Genomic DNA, 19,399 nt, shown 5'->3' on the forward strand with positions numbered 1-19,399 from the left:
TGGAATGGACACTGGCTGAGCTGGGAAAGACTTTAAAGTGGGTGAAGGATATGAACAGACATTTCTCAAAAGAAGACATTTATGCAGCCAAAAGGCACATGAAAAAATGGTCATCATCACTGGCCATCAGAGAAATGCAAATCTAAACCACAATGAGATACCATCTCACACCAGTTAGAATGGCGATCATTAAAAAGTCAGGAAACAACAGGTGCTGGAGAGGATGTGGAGAAATAGGAATACTTTTACGCTGTTGGTGGGACTGTAAACTAGTTCAACCATTGTGGAAGTCAGTGTGGTGATTCCTCAGGGATCTAGAACTAGAAATACCATTTGACCAAGCAATCCCATTACTGGGTATATACCCAAAGGATTATAAATCATGCTGCTATAAAGACACATGCACACGTATGTTTATTGTGGCACTATTCACAATAGCAAAGACTTGGAACCAACCCAAATGTCCAACAATGATAGACTGGATTGAGAAAATGTGGCACATATACACCATGGAATACTATGCAGCCATAAAAAAGGATGAGTTCATGTCCTTTGTAGGGACATGGATGAAGATGGAAACCATCATTCTCAGCAAACTATTGCAAGGACAAAAAACCAAACACCGCATGTTCTCACTCATAGGTGGGAACTGAACAATGAAAACACACGGACACAGGAAGGGGAACATCACACACTGGGGCCTGTTGTAGGGTGGGGCAAGGTGGGGGATAGCATTTGGAGATATACCTAATGTTAAATGATGAGTTACTGGGTGCAGCACACCAATATGGCACATGTATACATATGTAACCTGCACGTTGTGCACATTTACCCTAAAACTTAAAGTATAATAATAAAAAAAAAATAGACTTGAGGATGGGATGTTGTGTGCAGAGGAATTTTGGTTTTAGATATTGTTTTAAATGTCTTTTAGACTTCCAAGTGGGGGTGTCACATAGGCATTAGCATGTATCAGACTCAAATTCAGGAGAAAGGCCCAGCCTGAGAGCTACACAGGGGCAGCATCATCCTGAGACAGGAGAGTACCATGGATTGAGTGCAGACAGAGAAGGGTTACAAGGACCGAGTACTGATGTATGCTTATGTTTAGATTTGGGGAGGTGAGGAGCCAGCAAATGAGGGAGCTGCCAGTGAGGTTGGGTTGGGAGTAGTGACATTCAAAGAAGGGTATTCCACTGTTGGATTTATTAAAAAATAAGTTGGGTGTGGTGGCTCAGGCCTATAAATCTAGCAGTTCAGGAGGCTAATGGGGCAGGATCATTTGAGTCCAGGAGTTAATGACTAGCCTGGGAAACATAGGCCAGGTCTCTACAAAAAATTAAAAAATAAAAATATGAGCTGGGCATGGTAGCATGTGGCTGTAGTCCTGGCTACTTAGGAGACTGAGACAGGAGGATTGCTTGAGCCTAGGAGTTGGAGGCTGCAGTGAGCTATGATGGTGCTATTGCACTCCAGCCTGGGTGACAGAGCAAGCCCCTGTCTCAAAAAAGAAGGGTAGTCCCTTAAACCAAATGAGTAATAGTTTCAAGGAGCAATGATTGACTGTCATGCGTTGCTGATAGGTGAAGTAAATGAGGGCTCAAAATGGACCAATGTGGAGATAATTGATAACTTCCCCCAGAGCAGGTTCAGCACGATGGTGGCAAGCCAAATCCTGAAAGGAGTGGGTCCGACAGAGATTGGAAGAAGAATTTAAGACAACTATTGCAATTCTTCCTATGAGGTTTTCAGAAAAGTAATGCATGATAGTTTTAAGAGGCAGGATATTATAGCTTTTTTTTGCTGTTGATCGTTTGACAAGGAAAATTAATCTGAGATTGATCGGATTTTAAGATGCAGGAAATTACAGCTTTTTTGTTAATGATAGAAATGTTTGAGAGGAAAAATAGAAGAGCGTTCCTTGAGTAGGGAAAGGAGGATGGGGTCTTGGACACACATTCGACCCTCATAGAAAGGAGGAAAGACAGAGTATAATGGGTAGGAAAGGCAGAGAGAATAAAGGGTAGTTGGTAAGGCAGTGGGATGCTGTTGAAGTTATTTTGGTTGCTTCTATTTTCTCAGTGAAATAAACTGAGGATGGGAGTGGGGGTTGGGGGTTGAGAGATGAGACAGTAGGATCGATGGGCATCCAGCATGGCCAACTTGAGGTTAAAATAAGATGAGCTGCCATGGTTACATTTTTTCTCCAGCTACCTGATACTGAGCAGACTCAGGTAAGGAATAGGCAGTTTAAAAAATTTGGCTTAAGGTTAACAGGTAAATACAACAAATGGAGAGAAAGGCAGTGGAGTGGAGAATGTGAGGAGGGATTGTAATGATCTGGAATAGAATCTAAAGGCTGGGTAAAGAGGGGATCAGGAATGGAGTGGGTGAAGAATGAAAAAGGTGGTTACATTTGTGAATTGTAGAGGACTGTTGTGTTGAAAACGTGTTGGGGTACTAGTGGGAAAGAGATGGAAGGATGAATGATGATGTTAAGACAGTAGGATGTTTGAAATTGAGATTTGGGAGGTTTTCATTATTGGTACTGAGAAGGTACTAGTTTCTAGTTTGTCAATCAACCCTTAATCTAGATCATTGAAAAAGTCAAGGAACTGAGAGGCTAGTATTGTAGGGATCACCTACATATATATATATATATATATATATATATATATATATATATATATATATTTTTTTTTTTTTTTTTTTTTTTTTTTTTTTTTTTTTTTTTTTGAGACAGAGTCTCACTCCATCACTCAGCCTGAAGTGCAGTGACATGACCTCAACTCACTACAACCTCCGCCTCCCTGGCTCAAGTAATCCTTCCACCTCAGCATCCTGAGTAGCTGGGACCACAGGTGTGCACCACCATGCCTGGCTAATATTTTGTAGAGACAGAGTTTCACCATGTTACCCAGGCTGGTCTCAAACTCCTGGGCTTAAGCTATCTGCCCACCTTGGCCTCCCAAAGTGCTGGAATTACAGGTATGAGCCACCTTTCCCATCCAGACATTAAAATTTAATTATGATAGGAATAGTTTGGACAGAACAACATTAAGCTGGTAAGGTCAGTGTTTGAGGTAATGCAAAGGTCTTAGGACACTGCCGAGCAGTTTACAGCGATCTGTTTTGTAGCTTTCATTTGTCCTTGGGTGTTATTCTACATACATGTTTGAGAGGTTATATGGAAACTCCATTACTGAACTCCGAGAGGTGAGCTTCGCTAAATTTGAACTGGGTAATGATTTTCTGTTAAATCCTGATTGGATCAAGGTTCTTCATTCATGAAAGAGCCTAGGCACTTAAACTGTGTTCTCAGAGAATGGAGGTATATAGACACCATTTGGAAGCTACTATAGCCATTGAGTGACCAGATCCTAGGTAGGTAATATTTAGTTAACTAGGTTTAAATGGACTATGCCTTTAGTGAAGGAAAAAGATAAGGAAGGCTTGGTATCTTCCTGTAGGGAGCCTGCTCTTTAGTAAAAAAAAAGTTCAGTAGTTGGAAGATCAGTACCTCCTGAAACAGATTAATAGCCCTCTGACCCAACTGGTTGGAGTTTGAGACTGGAAATCCACATTTCTTGTTACTGTCTTCAGGAAACTCCATTCACAACTGTATTATCCAAATTATAATCACCATATTCTTAGGGTTTGTGTCCAGTTTCTATCTTGGCTCTGATATGCCCAGCTTCCTGAAGATACACATTAATGTTAGGTTTCTGTAAGGAATGGATGAAAAGCCGATTCACATTTTTTGTCCCCTTTCATTTGTTCCTTGATAAGAAATCCTTCTGGAATCCGTATTACTGATCATAAGGCATGTAAAAAAATCCTACAAACTACACAGTTGAGACTGCTGGATCACCAAGTGGCAAAATTAGAGGAATCTAATATTTCTAGCTAAACAAATCTTTAGTGGGAGATAAGGAATTTGGATATTTTTAAAATGTGTTAATATTAGGGGCAGTATTTAGAAATAGTTGACCACCTTAGAAACTAAAGAAATCTGAGGAACAAAGCTTGAACTTCTAAAATTTTATTTAAAATATATGGTCTAAAATTATTTAAAAGACCAATGTGATTTGGTCACCTTTTCTAATAAAATATGTGTGAGCTAATTGTTACTGTAATGTTTTAATATAAAACAAGTTAATAGTTCAGATGGTTCCAGGGCCTGGAGCTACTTACCTAACTAAAATGGCAGTTCCTTAAAACCTGAGACCTCCCCATTAGAGCTGTAAAAGTTCCTGTATAGTTATGAAAGGGAAGCTGAAGATCTTTTCAGTTTCATTTTGGTTATTTTACAAAATATGCCTACTTTGAAGAAAGCATCTTACCTGCCTCCAAAGGCAGCATGAGCCATTGGCAGAAAGGGAGCAGACTTCGGTTGTGGCAGAGATTTTTGACCCTAGAAGACTTTTTGTCTGAGAAGTCAAGAATCCTTAACTCCCATGTATCTTATCAGTTTCCCAAATCATGCTGGTTTGATTCTGTCTGGCACTTAGAAACATGTTGACAGGGTCATTTTATTCAATAAGTACAATTCCAAAGGTTTGTGTTACTGAAGGGGATCTATATCCGTAAAATATATGCCCTTAAGAAGCTTGCAGCCTAACTGGGGAGATGAGGAATGCTACTTATATTTAAAATTCTAAGTGTTGTTTTTTAATTGTCTACTCATACCCTTATATAAAAAAGAGTAAGTACCTCAAATATATTTTAAGGAGACAGCTGACAGTAAGTTGGAGGACTACTGGCTAGTCAAGAAGTTATTTGAGTAAATCAAGCCAATCTTACAAAATGTGGAGGTTTAACTAGATGACTTGGGGGCTTTTCTATCTTTAACTTCTTAGAAAGGGGAAAAAAGTTTATATGCTCCTCAGCCCCATCCATGAAGTTAGCTATTCTGCATTTCATGGTCTGCCCTCTACTTTTTTTTTTTTTTGAGATGGATTCTTGCTTTTGCTGCCCAGGCTGGAGTGCAATGGCGCAATCTCGGCTCACTGCAACCTCTACCTCCTGGGTTCAGGCGATTCTCCTGCCTCAGCTTCCCAAGTAGCTGGGATTATAGGCATGCGCCACCACGCTTAGCTAATTTTGCATATTTAGTAGAGATGGGGTTTCACTATGTTGGCCAGGCTGGTCACAAACTCCAAACCTCAGGTGATCTGCCCACCTTGGCCTCCCAAAGTGCTGGGATTACAGGCGTGAGCCACTGCGCCTGGCCCTGCCCTCTACTTTTAAGGTGAAGGGCATATCATCAGGTTTAAGGAAAATCTGGATCTAGTAAAACACAGCTATCCACAGATTCATACTAAAAATCCAGTGAAATCATTTGCAATGAAAAACTTCAAAATCTAAATTAATGGCATACTGATTGTTATCTTATACTAATACTATATACTATGTATCAATATACTAGGCTATATTAGTAAATGACAGAGTCAAGAGAAGATTTAAAATAATATACCTAATGGGATAACTGGACTACTTGCTGGGAGTCACCTGGAGATACTACCCAAAATGCAGTTTGGGTAGGTTGGGGTCAGGCACCCTGGAAGAGTGCTGATATCATTGTCATGAGTTTCCTTCTGTTCCCCCCCTCACCCACCATAAACCCAATCCTTAAAGCTATAGCTATTACCTCAAGACTCAGAAGAAATATTCTTAGTTGCCCATATGATAAATATCGAAACAGGACTCTGTAAGGATGGTCTAGTTAGCCACAGGAATTAGACAGTGGCTTCCTGTGACATATCAGAGGGTGACTTTAGTTGTCTTCCAAAATGTGATTAGGGTTACCATTTAGATGATTTGACTGCCAACTGCTTGCACATTAAAGAAGGAAAACCAGGCAGAAGAACCTTATAAACGTTTTTAGTAAATGTTTATTTTTTATATTCCTTAAAAACAAAACAAAAATTACAAGTTTAATACTAGTCCTTTGAAATATTGTACACCAAACAAACCACCTTACTCATGCAGCAAATTGGTCTATGTTCTCTTTTCTTCTGTTTGCCAGATGATCCTTCATAATTTCTGCAAACAGATTCCTCTTCAACAGATTATATGCAAGAGGTAAAAGCTGGCCAGCAACTTTATGAAAATACTGAAAAATAAAAATATAACATTAAGCAGATAACATAGCAGATATCCTAATAAATAGCAAAAAATATATAAACAAAGCACTTGTTTAACAAAGGCTACTTCCAAAATCATTTTAGCTATACCCTCAAGTGATTAGTGAACACAATTTAGGGACAGGCACCTGGCATTCAAAGAGGCAATCTTGCTGCTCTAAAAGACTAACGGCATATCTTGAAAATAAAGAAAACCAAGTTAAATTTGAGTTTCCTTATTCCCCTAAGTTTAATCAACTTTTTCTCACCCCAAACTATGCCCATAAATGCTTTTTATTCTCTCTAGTGTATTCCCAGTCAAAAGTTTTATTTTCCTTCATTGATTAGGTAAGAATAGCTATGCCGAAAGTGGGTTTTCAGGCCATATTCCCTGTATCCTCAAATTCCTTCTCTCCCCCATCCCCAACAGGTACTGCCTCCCAATCCCTGTTAAGAGCCACTGCCTTAGGTTTATCAAAAGATTTTAGATTACTGCTATTATCTACATATACCACCTTTTTGTTGATCATAATAAACATTTAGCCCTTAACATGTGTTTAAGTACTGTGCTAAACCTTTTTATAACTCTTACATGTTATTTCATTCTCACAACAATCAAGTTTGCTACTCACTGGTTCACATCTTATGGCTCTACTTATTTATGGCTAGGGCCTCTCTAGCAGGTCAAGCACTACTTGGATTGGTTAATGACTGTCATTGTGGCTGGTAAACATTTTGATTATTTTTACTGATAACTATCTATGAGGTGGGCAAAGAAAAGTAGTATAATATTGTTTATAGCAGGGTTCTCAAAATGTACACCCGACCAGGAGCATCAACTTCACTTGTTGGAAATGCAAATTCTCAGGATCCACCCTGTAACTCAGTCAAACTTGGGGAGGGTGGGGAGAGCGCCAGTGTATGTTTGGACAAGCCCTCCTGATGACTCTGATCATGATAAAGCTGGAGAGCTACTGGTTTAGTCTTGCTCCTCCCAGTGTCGTCTGTAGAGCAGCAGCATTACCGTCACCTGGGAGCATGACAGGTATGCAGTCTCAGATCCATTCCGGACCTACCGATAGAGTGCATTTTAACAATGTCTGCAGGTGAGTCACATGCATTTTACAGTTTGGGAATTACTGCACTGATTTAGGCACTGACTCTGGAACCAGACTACTTGTGTGAACCTGGGCAAGATGATTTGCCTCTCTGTGACTTGGTTACAAAGTAGGTTAAATGAGAATTAAATGATCTGCAGATGGGTATACACTTGTACAGGTAAAGAAACAGAAACAAAGGTGTTGGAAAGCTTGCCCAATCCTACACACTAGGGAAGATGTGATTTACAACCAGCTTAGCCCCATAAGCATGTCATGCCAGCTACACCTTATTGTCTCTTTGACCTTCAGGCAGCTATGGTTGAGTAAGCACTGGTTTAGCTATTAAGTAAAATTTTCTTATTTAATGAGCAATTAGTTAATGGTAAAACAGCATCTCTTATAAAGGTTAAATAATTTAAAGTATATTTTTCATCTAAGAATTCAAGCACAATAACAAATACCCCCACCACAGTGGAAATGAAATGGAGCCTAAGGTGTATGCACACACCCCCATACGTAGCCCCAAATGTATACACACAGCAAGAAGGCACATCCCTATAATGTGTCTAATACATAAATTCACTTTAATGTAAGCCTGAATGCAAATGATCTTGGCTATTCACCTTTGCTAGAATGTAAGGTGCATTTCACAGGTTTTTAGGACATCTGCTTTTAAAAAAAAATCACTTCAAAAAGTTCATTTTGAAATACAAGCTGAATCCCTATCTTACCTCTGCTGGAATTTGGGGGTATAAATGTGCATGTATTCATGTGTGTATGTGTCAGGGGGAGAGGAGGGAGGTGTGGTGGGGGGTGGCAGGTGGAGGTTTTTTTTTTTTTAACTCACATGTGAACCATAGCAAAAGAGGTCCATTCCCAACTCAAGCCCCATGCCATAATCACATTCATCATTAGCAAACTGCACAAAAGTCATCATTTCCTGAATGGGAGCAAAAGCTTTTAGTCTCTCATCATCACTTGCAGCCTCAACTATTGTCTTGCAAATTCTCTTGAGGTCAGCTGAAAGAAATCAATAATACAGAAGATTATCTACACAGTTAGAAAATGAATCAGTCTTCAAAGATAAAGAAACTATAAAGAGGGTTTTTCCTCCTAAGACTTTTTGTACTAGTACAACTTGTGCCACCTTGGGTAGTAATCTGCAGCACTGTAATTTAGAATGGCAATTTGGTAATTTTTCTACATAGGATTCAAGCTTAAAAATGGCTTAAAGATTTCTTAGCGACTATTTCACAGGATTTAGTCTTTTTTTAAAATTTTTAAATTTTATTTATTTATTTATTTATTTTTTTGAGATGGAGTCTCGCTCTGTCTCCAGGCTGGAGTGCAGAGGCGCGATCTTGGCTCACTGCAACCTCTGCCTCCCGGGTTCAAGGGATTTTCCTGCTTCAGCCTCCCAAGTAGCTGGGATTACAGGTGCGTGCCACCATGTTCAGGGGATTTTTGTATTTTTAGTAGAGACAGGGTTTCACCATGTTGGCCAGGATGGCCTTGATCTCTTCACCTCATGATCCGCCCTCCTCGGCCTCCCAAAGTGCTGGGATTACAGACATGAGCCACCGCGCCCGGCTACAGTCATGATTTTTTTGAAAGTCTATTCCATGGTGGCAGTCATGATTTTACATAAGCTTTAAAGATTCAGCAGAGAGGTCCAGGAATTGGCAAACTTGGGCCAAACCTGGCTCACCCCATTTTTAACTACCCTCAAACTAAATATTTTTTCATTTTTAAATGGTTGAAAAATAAAACAAGAATGTGATAGATTATGTAGCCCACAAAGTGTAAAACATTTACTATCTGGCCCTACATAGAAAGTTTGCCAGCCTGGTCCGTGCACTATATAGTTGCCTCTGAATCTGAGAGTTCTACATCCTTAGATTAAACCAACTGCAGATTGAAATACTCAGGAAAAAAATTAAAAAATACAGATTTAAAAAATACAGTATAACAACTATTTACACAGTGTCTATGTTATATTAGGTATTCTAAGTAATCTAGAAATGATTTGAAATATACAGGAGGATGTGCATAAGTTATGCAAATACTACACCAACTTACATAAGGGACTCGAGCATCAGATTCTGGGTATCCTTCAAGGTCCTGATACTAAGAGACAGCTGGGTTAAAAAAAGATCCAAGTGGGCAAAATTTGTTCTTTTTGCCCTGTCCTACCTTATTTGTTAGAAAATTACTCACTTGTGGTGAATTAAAAACAGAAAAAGACAACAATGTAAGAGACAAGAAATCACTGCAGAATTAAACCTTTAAAACCTTCACCAAAGTGGGAGAAGAGTAGCCATGGCGAGCATGCATTTGAGGTAAGAATAGAGAGACAATGTCTAATATTTGCCTGAAGAATATATTTTTAAAAGTTAAATTTCAATTTTGGCTTTTAAGATTTTTTTCATTCTTTCTGGATGTTAATGTGCATCAGATTTCAGGATGCAAATGAGATGGAAGTATCAACAATATCTAATTAGACTTCCTTTTGACAAATTACATGTCCTTTTTGACAAACTGTACTTCTTTGAGGATAATAATGAAAAGAATGGATATTATTCAAACAAACCAACAAAACACTTCCAAACAGCTGGCTGCTATACTGGGGGAGAGGAAGACTGGTTAAAACATTAACAATTATACTTAAGAATGATACGTGATTTTAAATTATATGTATGAGGTACAATGTTCTGATGAAACTAACAAAAAATATAAGGTATAATAATACCAAGGATGGGCTGTGTGCAGTGGCTTACGCCAGTAATCCTAACATGGGAGGATTTGGGAGGCTGAGGTGGGAGGATCGCTTGAACCCAGGAATTTGAGACCAGCCTGGGCAACGTGGCGAGACCCTGTCTCTACAAAAAATAGAGAAATTAGCTGGACATGGTGGTGGGCACCTGCAGTCTCAGCTACTTGGGAGGCTGAGTGCAGGAGGTCCAGGCTGCAGTGAGCCGTGATCATGCCTTTGCACTCCAGCCTGGGTGACAGAGTAAGATCCTGTCTCAAAAAAAAAAAAAAATGATTACCAAGGATGGTATTATAAAAATATACTATATACTAGGGCTTTTAACCCCAGTCTATGAATATCATTTGATTCAATCTTGATGACAGTACAGAATACATGCTGTTACCCGAGTCACAAAATGTGTTTTCTTCCCTTTCCCACTTTTGGTAGATCAGTATCATGTTGAACGAATGGCAAACTTCACCACCTATGTTTCTAACTATCTTTAAACAGTAGTGACGTTTTTTGTTGGTTTGAAACCTTTTAAAAATTAAATTATTTTACATAAGCTTCATGACCTTCCTTTCTTCAGAAAAGTCAGTGCTGATCATTTCAAGGAAACAGATGACGCTTTCTCCAAAAAGCTCCTTAAGGATGGAAAATAAGTGGTTCCTCCCTGCACCCATGGGTGTAACTGATTGATTGGGACCCTTAGAATCTCTCTCACAGTGCTGCAGGCAGCCACTACAAATCAGGGTGGGTATGGAAGTGAAGACCTATTTGTCTTCTGTTAGCAAATAATTTAAAGTTTATCACTTTCCAGTATCACAGTTTCCATTTTTACACATGCCAAGTCACATGTGGACTAAAAAGAATAAGCAACTTCTGTGAATTACTCAGCTAGAAAAACACTGAAGAATAGAGATGAAAATATTCAGCTCACCATCAGTACAAGGAAAAATATGTTCTTCCAGCCATAAAATCTTCTATAGAAATTTCAATTAACCGAAGCCCAAACTTAAAGAACATGAGTGAAGCCTTAAATTAACTATTCAAAAATGAAGCCTTAAATGTTTCTACTCGAGATACTCAATTAATGAGTTAGGAGTTTCACTGCTGAATTCTTACTATATCCCTGCCACTACTATCAACTAGAATACTTAAATTAAGCTACAGTGGTTGTGTCAAGGTAAAAATCAGGCAACTAGGCAGGCAACTCTTCTTACTTCAGATAGTAGTATGCACTCTACAGTCAGAAAACCAAGTATGAAAACCAGTGCCCTCAGCCGGGCATGGTGGCTCACGCCTGTAATCCCATCACTTTGGGAAGCCAAGATAGGCGGATCACTTGAGGTCAGGAGTTCGAGACCAGTCTGATCAAGATGGTGAAACCCTGTCTCTTCTAAAAATACAAAAATTAGCTGGGCATGGTGTGGGAGCCTGTAATCCCAGCTTCTCAGGAGGCTGAGGCAGGAGAATCACGTGAACCCAGGAGGCGGAGGTTGCAGTGAGCTGAGACCCTGCCATTGCACTCCAGCCTACAAGAGTGAGACTCCGTCTCAAAAAAAAAAGAAAACCAGCCGCTTACTGACTAATGCTGAGCACGCTGGGTCTATTTCCTTTGTGAACATGGGAATAAGACCTACTTTAAAGAGTTGGGTGAGAATTAAATATGTGTACATGACTTGTTACAGTGAATCATGACACTGACATTTAAGAATTGCTCAATAAAAGGTATCTTATTTGCTAAGTTACAGTGTTATTGTAAGAAGCTTCAAAGGGTTAAGAACAAACTTAGTTGTGATTTACTAATCACTGTCACATTAACAAACTGCCAGTCAATTGTACCTCCTGGGAAACGACACTAGTCAAGAACAAGATTAGGTCCTTCATTCTTACATTTTGCTACCACTTCAAAACTAAATACAGAAGGACCTAATTCCTAGAATATTAGACTTGGACATAAAACCCCAGAAACACAACTACAGTAGGGTAACAGGCTTTACTCCAGGGCACTACAATTTAACATCCATCACCCCAAAAGTTTTAGAGACTGCCCATCTCTACAACAAATGTGCCCAACCTTTCCCAAATGACACAATAATCATGCTTTTTAAAGTTCTCTCTGTGAGCAGAGACATGAAAAGAAGATGACTTAGAGTAGAAGCAGAAGACTGAGCAGTAGCTAGAGCCCACACTGGTCCCATCAGAGACTAATTGCCTCTGGCTTCAAAGAGGAGATATAGGACAGATCAGCCTGTCCAAGTGTAATATAATACGGGCTACATTTTTTCCAGTATCCACATGAAAAAAGAAACAGCTGGGGCAGGGAGGAGGAGCTAAAAAAAAAAAACCAGGTGAAATTAAGGTATTGTATTTAACCCATATTCCCAAAATAGTATTATGTCAACATATAATCAATACAAGAAACATTTAATCCTGTTTTAATTTACATACTTAAACTAATTAAAATTATACAAAATTACACGCCAGGTACAGTGGCTCACGCCTGTAATCCCAACACTTTGGGAAGCTGAGGTGGGTGGATCACTTGAGCCCAGGAGTTTGAGACCAGCATGGGCAACAGAGTGAGACCTTGTCTCTACATGGAAAACAAAACAAAAAACACCAATTAGCCAGGCATTGTGGTGCAGACCTGTAGTCCCACCTACTCAGGAGGCCGAGACGGGATAATTGTGCCACTGCACTCTATCCTGGGTGACAGAGTGAGACCCTGTCTCTCTCATACACACACACACAGAGTACAAAATAAATAAATAATACAAGTTACAAATTCTGTTCCTTAGTTGCAGCAGCCACATGTGAGGTACTCAGTGGCCATCACACTGGACAGCTTAGCCACATTCATCTTCCCTATGGCACTGCTCTAAGTGGCAGGGGTACAGCAAAAACAAGTCCATATGAATAGCTGCCATCTAAGACATTTCTCTCTACTGGCTGGAGACTCTGCACAGTAAAGTTTGAGAAGAACTGCATTAGAGAACTGGTTTAAATGCAGGTGTCCAGGTCACAACCCCAGAGACTGGTAACTACCAAGGCTAGTTAGTTCTGTTCTGAAAAACAGGTGGCCAAATACGTGTGTTGGGCAGGAATACGTGGTTCCTTGAGAAGTTGCTAAGTTTGATTTCCCTTTAAGTTTTATCCCCCCAGAACAGGATGATCAATAAAGGAATACCAACAGGGCTGTTCACAATAAGGGAATGGAGATGAGGGGAAAAGAGTTGAGAAGCGATTTTAATTCTCGATGTTCAAGATGGCAATAACTAGATTATGTGCAGTACATCTACAATGTAGCTTCCCTGTAGATACACCAGTAGTATGTACGCAGCACAGTCTAGTGGTTGTACTAGGTTGATTTAGTTTGAATTTGTTTTACTGCAAATTTGTATTATCAAATCACAGGGAACAAAAGCCCTTTAAAGAGACAGTACTAAAAAAGGTCAAACGAAACATAATCTACTTGTATTTGAAGTGGTAAAGTTTGCTTTCTTCATTACAATGCAAACTACACAGCCGCTGACAAATGAAATCATTTCAAGTCACGTCTGTGGCTGATATAGCATAGACCGGCTCACTCAGCTCTATTCCAATCCCTTACCCATGAAAGTTTGCTGCATTTCCCATACAACTCTTTAGCCCAGGCTCCACATGGGATCTAGCTTCTTCCAAGCAGCTGCAATAGTTTGAAATCTCAGAGGCGGAAGAGATACCAGGTGGAGGCTGTGCTTCCACGATCTCCATCAGTGAGCACTGCTGTAGAGGCATCTGATAGTTCTGCAGCAGCTGTAGCTGAGATCCCAGCACCTGGTTCTTAGCATTATAGGGGCTGAGAGGCAAAGGGTAGGGCATCCATTTACCTGGCACAGGTTATACCAAAGGTAATATGGTCCTAGAGCCACCTATTGTGGCAGCAGTTCTTGATTTCCCAGCTTCCTGATGGTGGCAGAGAGATAAAATCCAGTGTGAGCCACACAACTGTCATTCCTGGAAGCTCAGCCTGCCCCCTCAGCCATTCCAAGGATTTTATGAGCATCTCTTTTTACTTTATTAAACCTTTCTGTTTGAACTATACACAAGTAATGAACTCTTAACAAGTGTTTAAAATCAGATGTCTAAAAAAACTTTTGATTTTGCCATGGAACATCTGAGGTCGAGTATTATTAAGAAAAATAGTTACATAAGAGGTGTAATTTCTGGTGAAGAGTGACAAAATAACAGTATAGATAAGACTACCTGCAAAAGTCATGGAAATTGTCTTTAGAAATCTACAGTTATGGACTTGCCTCAAACCTGCTTTGTTTTGTTTTTTTTTGGAGATGGAGTCTCACTCTGTCGCTCATGCTGGAGTGCAGTCGTGCAATCTCGGCTCACTGCAACCTCCGCCTCCTGCGTTCAAGCGATTCTCCTGCCTCAGCCTCCTGAGTAACTGGGATTACCGGCGTGTGCCACCAAGCCCCTGGCTAATTTTTTATTTCTAGTAGAGAAGGGGTTTCCCCATGTTGGCCAGGCTGGTCTCAAACTCCAGATCACAGCAATCCGCCCAACTTGGCCTCCCAAATTGCTGGAATTACAGGTGTGAGCCACTGTGCCCAGCCCCTCAAAGCCCCTTTATAATGGACTAATATAGTATAAACATTGTAAACCTACATAAACGTAAGAGAAATTGAGATAAAATATTCTTACTTGACTGCAGCAAATACATTATCTCCATTTGGAACAATTATACAATTTTTCTTTGCTTCATTTATACCAACATATACAGGAAGTTCATCAGGAGAATCCCTGTTTGAGCAAAAGACATTAAAAATTTAGCTGCCCATAATTTATATTATCAGGCAAGTAGGATTTTAGGTCTACAGACAACAACTTACACCTTTTTTTCCCCTCTTTTTTAAGGCCTCTTTTGTAAGGGAATTTTTTTTAATTGAAACAAATTTATCGTTTTAAGCTCCAAGTTTCTTAGGAACATCTATGATAAATCTTAACTTATATAATGGAACCTAAAACTAAGATTCTTAGGACCTAATTGCTTTTATACTCAAATACAAAAAAAGGAAAAGGAAGAAAAAGGATTGTAAAACATTAGAGATGAAAGGATCCTATTCCCGTATATAACCAATCCTTCTATTTTAAAATTGAGGAAACAAAGGTCCTAGTAAGTTAGGACGTTGGCTACAGCACAATCAGTTCCTAGCCGCATGTGCATGCTACTGTACTACAGTACTTCTTCCTGGGCACGTTCCTTCTATTACCTTACATTTAATCTTCACTTTAAAGGATAGCATCTCTACTGGTACAAGCGGACAAGGTATTTTCGTCCTGGAGTTTCTCTATTTCCTAACCTTCTAAGTATCTTGCATGCATTCATTTAATTCTCATAATATTCCTATCAGGTATGTACAATTATTATCCCTATTGTTACAAGACTGAGTCACAGAAAGTCACAGTCACTAATGACACAGGGTCACACAGACAATAAACAGGAGGACAAGTGTGACTCCAGAGATCACTCTTAGCTCCCAGTTGCCACTCTGGCACCTGGAAGCACATAGCTTATTAAGTACAAGTCACAACAGCTGCTCTAAATTAGCTTTCTTGGGCCAAAAGAGTTATTCTGAACCCAAAAGGGGAAAAAAAAGTTTATAAGGAAAGGAAAAACCAGTGAGATTAAACCTAAAGAGTTTACCCATCCTAGGGAAGGTTAAAATGGTAACAGCAAGAACAACAGATGGCTCATATATCCAGGAGAAAATATGCCTTTCACCTTGGGTGAGGCTAGTGAATAACTATTTATCCTCATCGGCAGGACAGCAGCTGTATTTTAGAGGCAAAGAAAAGATCCTTTACCTGAAATACCCCATGTGGCACTGAGTTTATCTCTAATAATAATGGTCTGGCACTCAGGAGGATCATAGTAAAACCTCCGATGAAGGTTAAAATTCGGGCCTGTTGGTTTTTTCTTCATTTTATGTTTTCCAGCAAGGATATTATAAGGATCAACTAATTGAAGTCCAAGGCTTGCAGAAAGTGGATCTCTAAAGAAAATAAATTTAGACAATACTTTCCAGAGACAGACAGGAAATAATGCTTTTAGTGAGTAAACTATTTCTAAGCAATTGTCTTAAAAAACTTTCTAAAGTAAGTCTTGAGTTATGTGTGAAGATGTCAGTTACAAACATTCAATGGAAAAGAAGTCAGAGTAACAGAAAACAGGATTTCCTCTGAAATTTACCACTGTATTAACTTAACATCTCAAACATTCCTGTTGTTTCTTATTTTAGCCAAAGCAAGACTGGTTTGTATTCCTGTAGGCCCATTACCACACTGCAATTAGCCTCAAATACTTGTAGTACACACAGGTTAAGAGAAAGAAAGATAGCAAAAATGTGTGGATTAAGAGTACTAAAAAACAAGCCATGCGTGGTGGCGCATACCTGTAATCCCAGCACTTTGGGAGGCTGAGGCAGGCTGATCACCTGAGGTCAGGAGTTTGAGTCCAGCCTGGCCAACAGGGCAAAACCCCATCTCTACTAAAAATACAAAAATTAGCCAGGTGTGGTGGCTCACGCCTGTAATCCCAGCTACTTGGGAGGCTGAGGTACGAGAATCATTTGAACCCAGGAGGCAGAGGTTGCAGTGAAATGAGATCACGCCATCGCACTCCAGCCTGGGTGACAGGGTGAGACTTTGTCTCCAAAAAAAAAAAAAAAAAGAGTAAAAAACATTTATATCCCCTTTCCTCTACCTCAGCTAATCACACCAGATTCCCCTCACTCTTTGACAGTCTATTTGGCCAACCCTAACCCTAGATGATTCCATCTTCCTTCTCTATTCACAGATCACAGTCAGTGTTACTAAACCACAAAGACATGAAGTCTATGCAATGTACAATGTATAACTTCAAATGGGTCCTTGCTGCTTCCAAGAGGGAGGGGAGCACTCCAGGCAGGACCCAGTTTTATAAGGAGGCAAGGATGAGGAAAGCAAAAAAATTCCTGTAAGAGGTAATAACATGAATAGAAGCATGGAGATAATTGGACAGGAAAAATAGTTCAGCACAACTGGAGCTTAGGAGAGCATACACTAATTTTTAAAGCAACAAGAAAACTAAAACCATCCATCTCATTAGCCAAAGATAACACAGTCAATACTCTAATATACAGTAATAAATTTCCATACTCTCCACCCCCATGAACAGATACAAATATGTAACAAACTCAGATGGATTGTTTTGTAATCTGCTTTTGTCCTCCATCCTGACGCACTTAAATTTTTTGATTATTTTCCATGCTATTCAATGTTATTTTACATGATTTTTTAATAGCGCATGATACTGCATTATAAAGAGGTAACCATCTATTCTCTTACTGATGGACATTTACTATTTCTTTTTTCTGTTCTAATAATGTTTCAGTGAACATCTTTGCTAATGTTTGTACAGACATGACTATTTTTAAAGAAACTGCTATACAGTTCTGTTCTGATCTATTGGCAAAATTCAGAATATGTATCAATATACATTTCCATCAGTAGTGTATGACAGTGCTTACTAGTTAAAAATTTTAAACAGTACAAAAGGTATATAGTGCAAAGTAATGATCACAGCCCATTAACAGTTTCTTTCTCCTTTCAGAGACAAAGCAAGCACATAGAAAAGTATACAGGGATATGTGTGTACTCCCCCCTCCCCCTTTAAAAAAAATACTAATGGTAGCATAATCTATACACTGTTCTTTTTCAGTTAACATATTTCAGGCATGATAGTTTATTATTTCCTAAAAATCTGCCTCATTCTTTTAAAACAATTAAGATCTACTGAAGAGATGTGTCATTGGTAGGCATTTAAGCCATTTCCCATTTTTTTTGTTTAAATATCCTCAAACATAATTCTTAGTTTATCTAATCCATAAGACAAGTTCTTTTTTCTTTTTTCTTTTTTTTTTCTTGACTGGTATTTCTTTTTTTATTTTTTATTTTACTTTAAGTTCTAGGGTACATGTGCACAACGTGCAGGTTCGTTACATATGTATACATGTGTCATGTTGGTGTGCTGCACCCAGTAACTCGTCATTTAACATTAGGTATATCTCCTAATGCTATCCCTCCCCCCTCCCCACACCCCACAACAGGCCCCGGTGTGTGATGTTCCCCTTCCTGTGTCAAGACAAGTTCTTGGAAGCAGAACTGTTAAATCATATTCAAACTCCTGCAACATATGAAAGTGCTTACCTTCCTTCACATTCCCCCAGAACGTGATGAAATTATTTAACTTTGCCAATAAAATAGGTGACAGTGGCAGTACTATAGCATTAATCTATATTTCTTACTATATTTTCTCTTACTAGAAACATCATGGAAAATATTCCTTTTCTATGAACTGTTTATATTCTTGGTTAGTTTTTTTTTAAAATTATTTTATATATATACATTTTTTTTTTGAGACAAGGTCTCACTCTGTTGCCCAGGCTGGAGCGCAGCGGTGTGATCTCGGCTCACTGCAGCCTTCACCTCCCAGGTTCAAGTGATGATTGTGCCTCATCCTCCTGAGTAGCTGGAACTACAGGGGTGCGCCACCACACCCAGCTAAGTTTTGTATCTTTAGTAGACAGGGTTTCACCGTGTTGCCCAGGCTGGTCTCGAACTCCCAACTTCAAGTGATCTGCCTGCCTCAGCCTCCCAAAGTGTTGGGATTACGGGCGTGGGCCACCATGCCTGGCCAATTATATTTTTAGAGACAGGGTCTTGCTCTGTCACTGAGGCTGGAGTGATGATAGCTCATTGCAACCTCAAACTACTGGGCTCAATGAAGGATCCTCCCATCTCAGTCTCCCAAGTAGCTAGGACTATAGGCACATGTAACCATGCCTAGCTTTTTTATTTTATTATTTTTATTTTTTTGTAGAGAAGAGGTCTTGCTATGTTGACCAGGTTGGTCTCAAACTCCTGGTCTCAGGCGATCCTCCTGCCTCAGCTGGGATTACAGAGTGTGAGCCACCACACACACCCCATTTCCCATTACATTACTTTTTCCATTTATACAAGAATGATTCTGGAGCAACTCACCAGCTGGTTTTTCAGAATCAAGTTCTTCACAGAACTTCCAGAAGTGATAGAAATCTTCAGGTAAAGAGAGCTTATAATGATTTTCTACTTCTTTTCGAAGGTCACTGGAGAGACATCAGCTTCACAGAATTTACTTTCCTTCACATCAACTGTTTTTTGACACTGAAAATTGACACACAAAACTTCAGTTCTCCAAATTGTCTTTAGTAATTTCAGTAACTCTCCTTGCATAACAGTATCACTCACTCTTGTTCACCCAACTCTATGAGATAGTATATGTGTTTTCTTTAAAACTCTCTAAATGGTAATTGAGTAAAATCTGGGAATTCATTTGGGCACAG

The 19,399-nt window shown here is 39.4% G+C and overlaps 1 protein-coding gene across 1 annotated transcript; it reads right to left on the reverse strand.

Annotated features, from left to right (window-relative positions):
- Positions 1 to 5,891: 5,891 nt before the first annotated feature.
- LOC465000 (putative histone PARylation factor 1-like) lies at positions 5,892 to 19,217 on the reverse strand. Its single transcript, XM_016960634.4, has 4 exons — positions 19,059 to 19,217; positions 14,679 to 14,777; positions 8,073 to 8,245; positions 5,892 to 6,115 (listed from the first exon to the last, which is right to left on the reverse strand). Exons 2-4 carry the CDS (start codon positions 14,704 to 14,706, stop codon positions 5,984 to 5,986), a joined length of 333 nt encoding a protein of 110 aa, XP_016816123.1. The 5' UTR covers positions 14,707 to 14,777; positions 19,059 to 19,217; the 3' UTR covers positions 5,892 to 5,983.
- Positions 19,218 to 19,399: the final 182 nt, after the last annotated feature.

This window comes from Pan troglodytes, chromosome 11 (genome assembly GCF_028858775.2).
Source record: "Pan troglodytes isolate AG18354 chromosome 11, NHGRI_mPanTro3-v2.0_pri, whole genome shotgun sequence".
Classification (NCBI taxonomy): Eukaryota; Metazoa; Chordata; class Mammalia; order Primates; family Hominidae; genus Pan; species Pan troglodytes.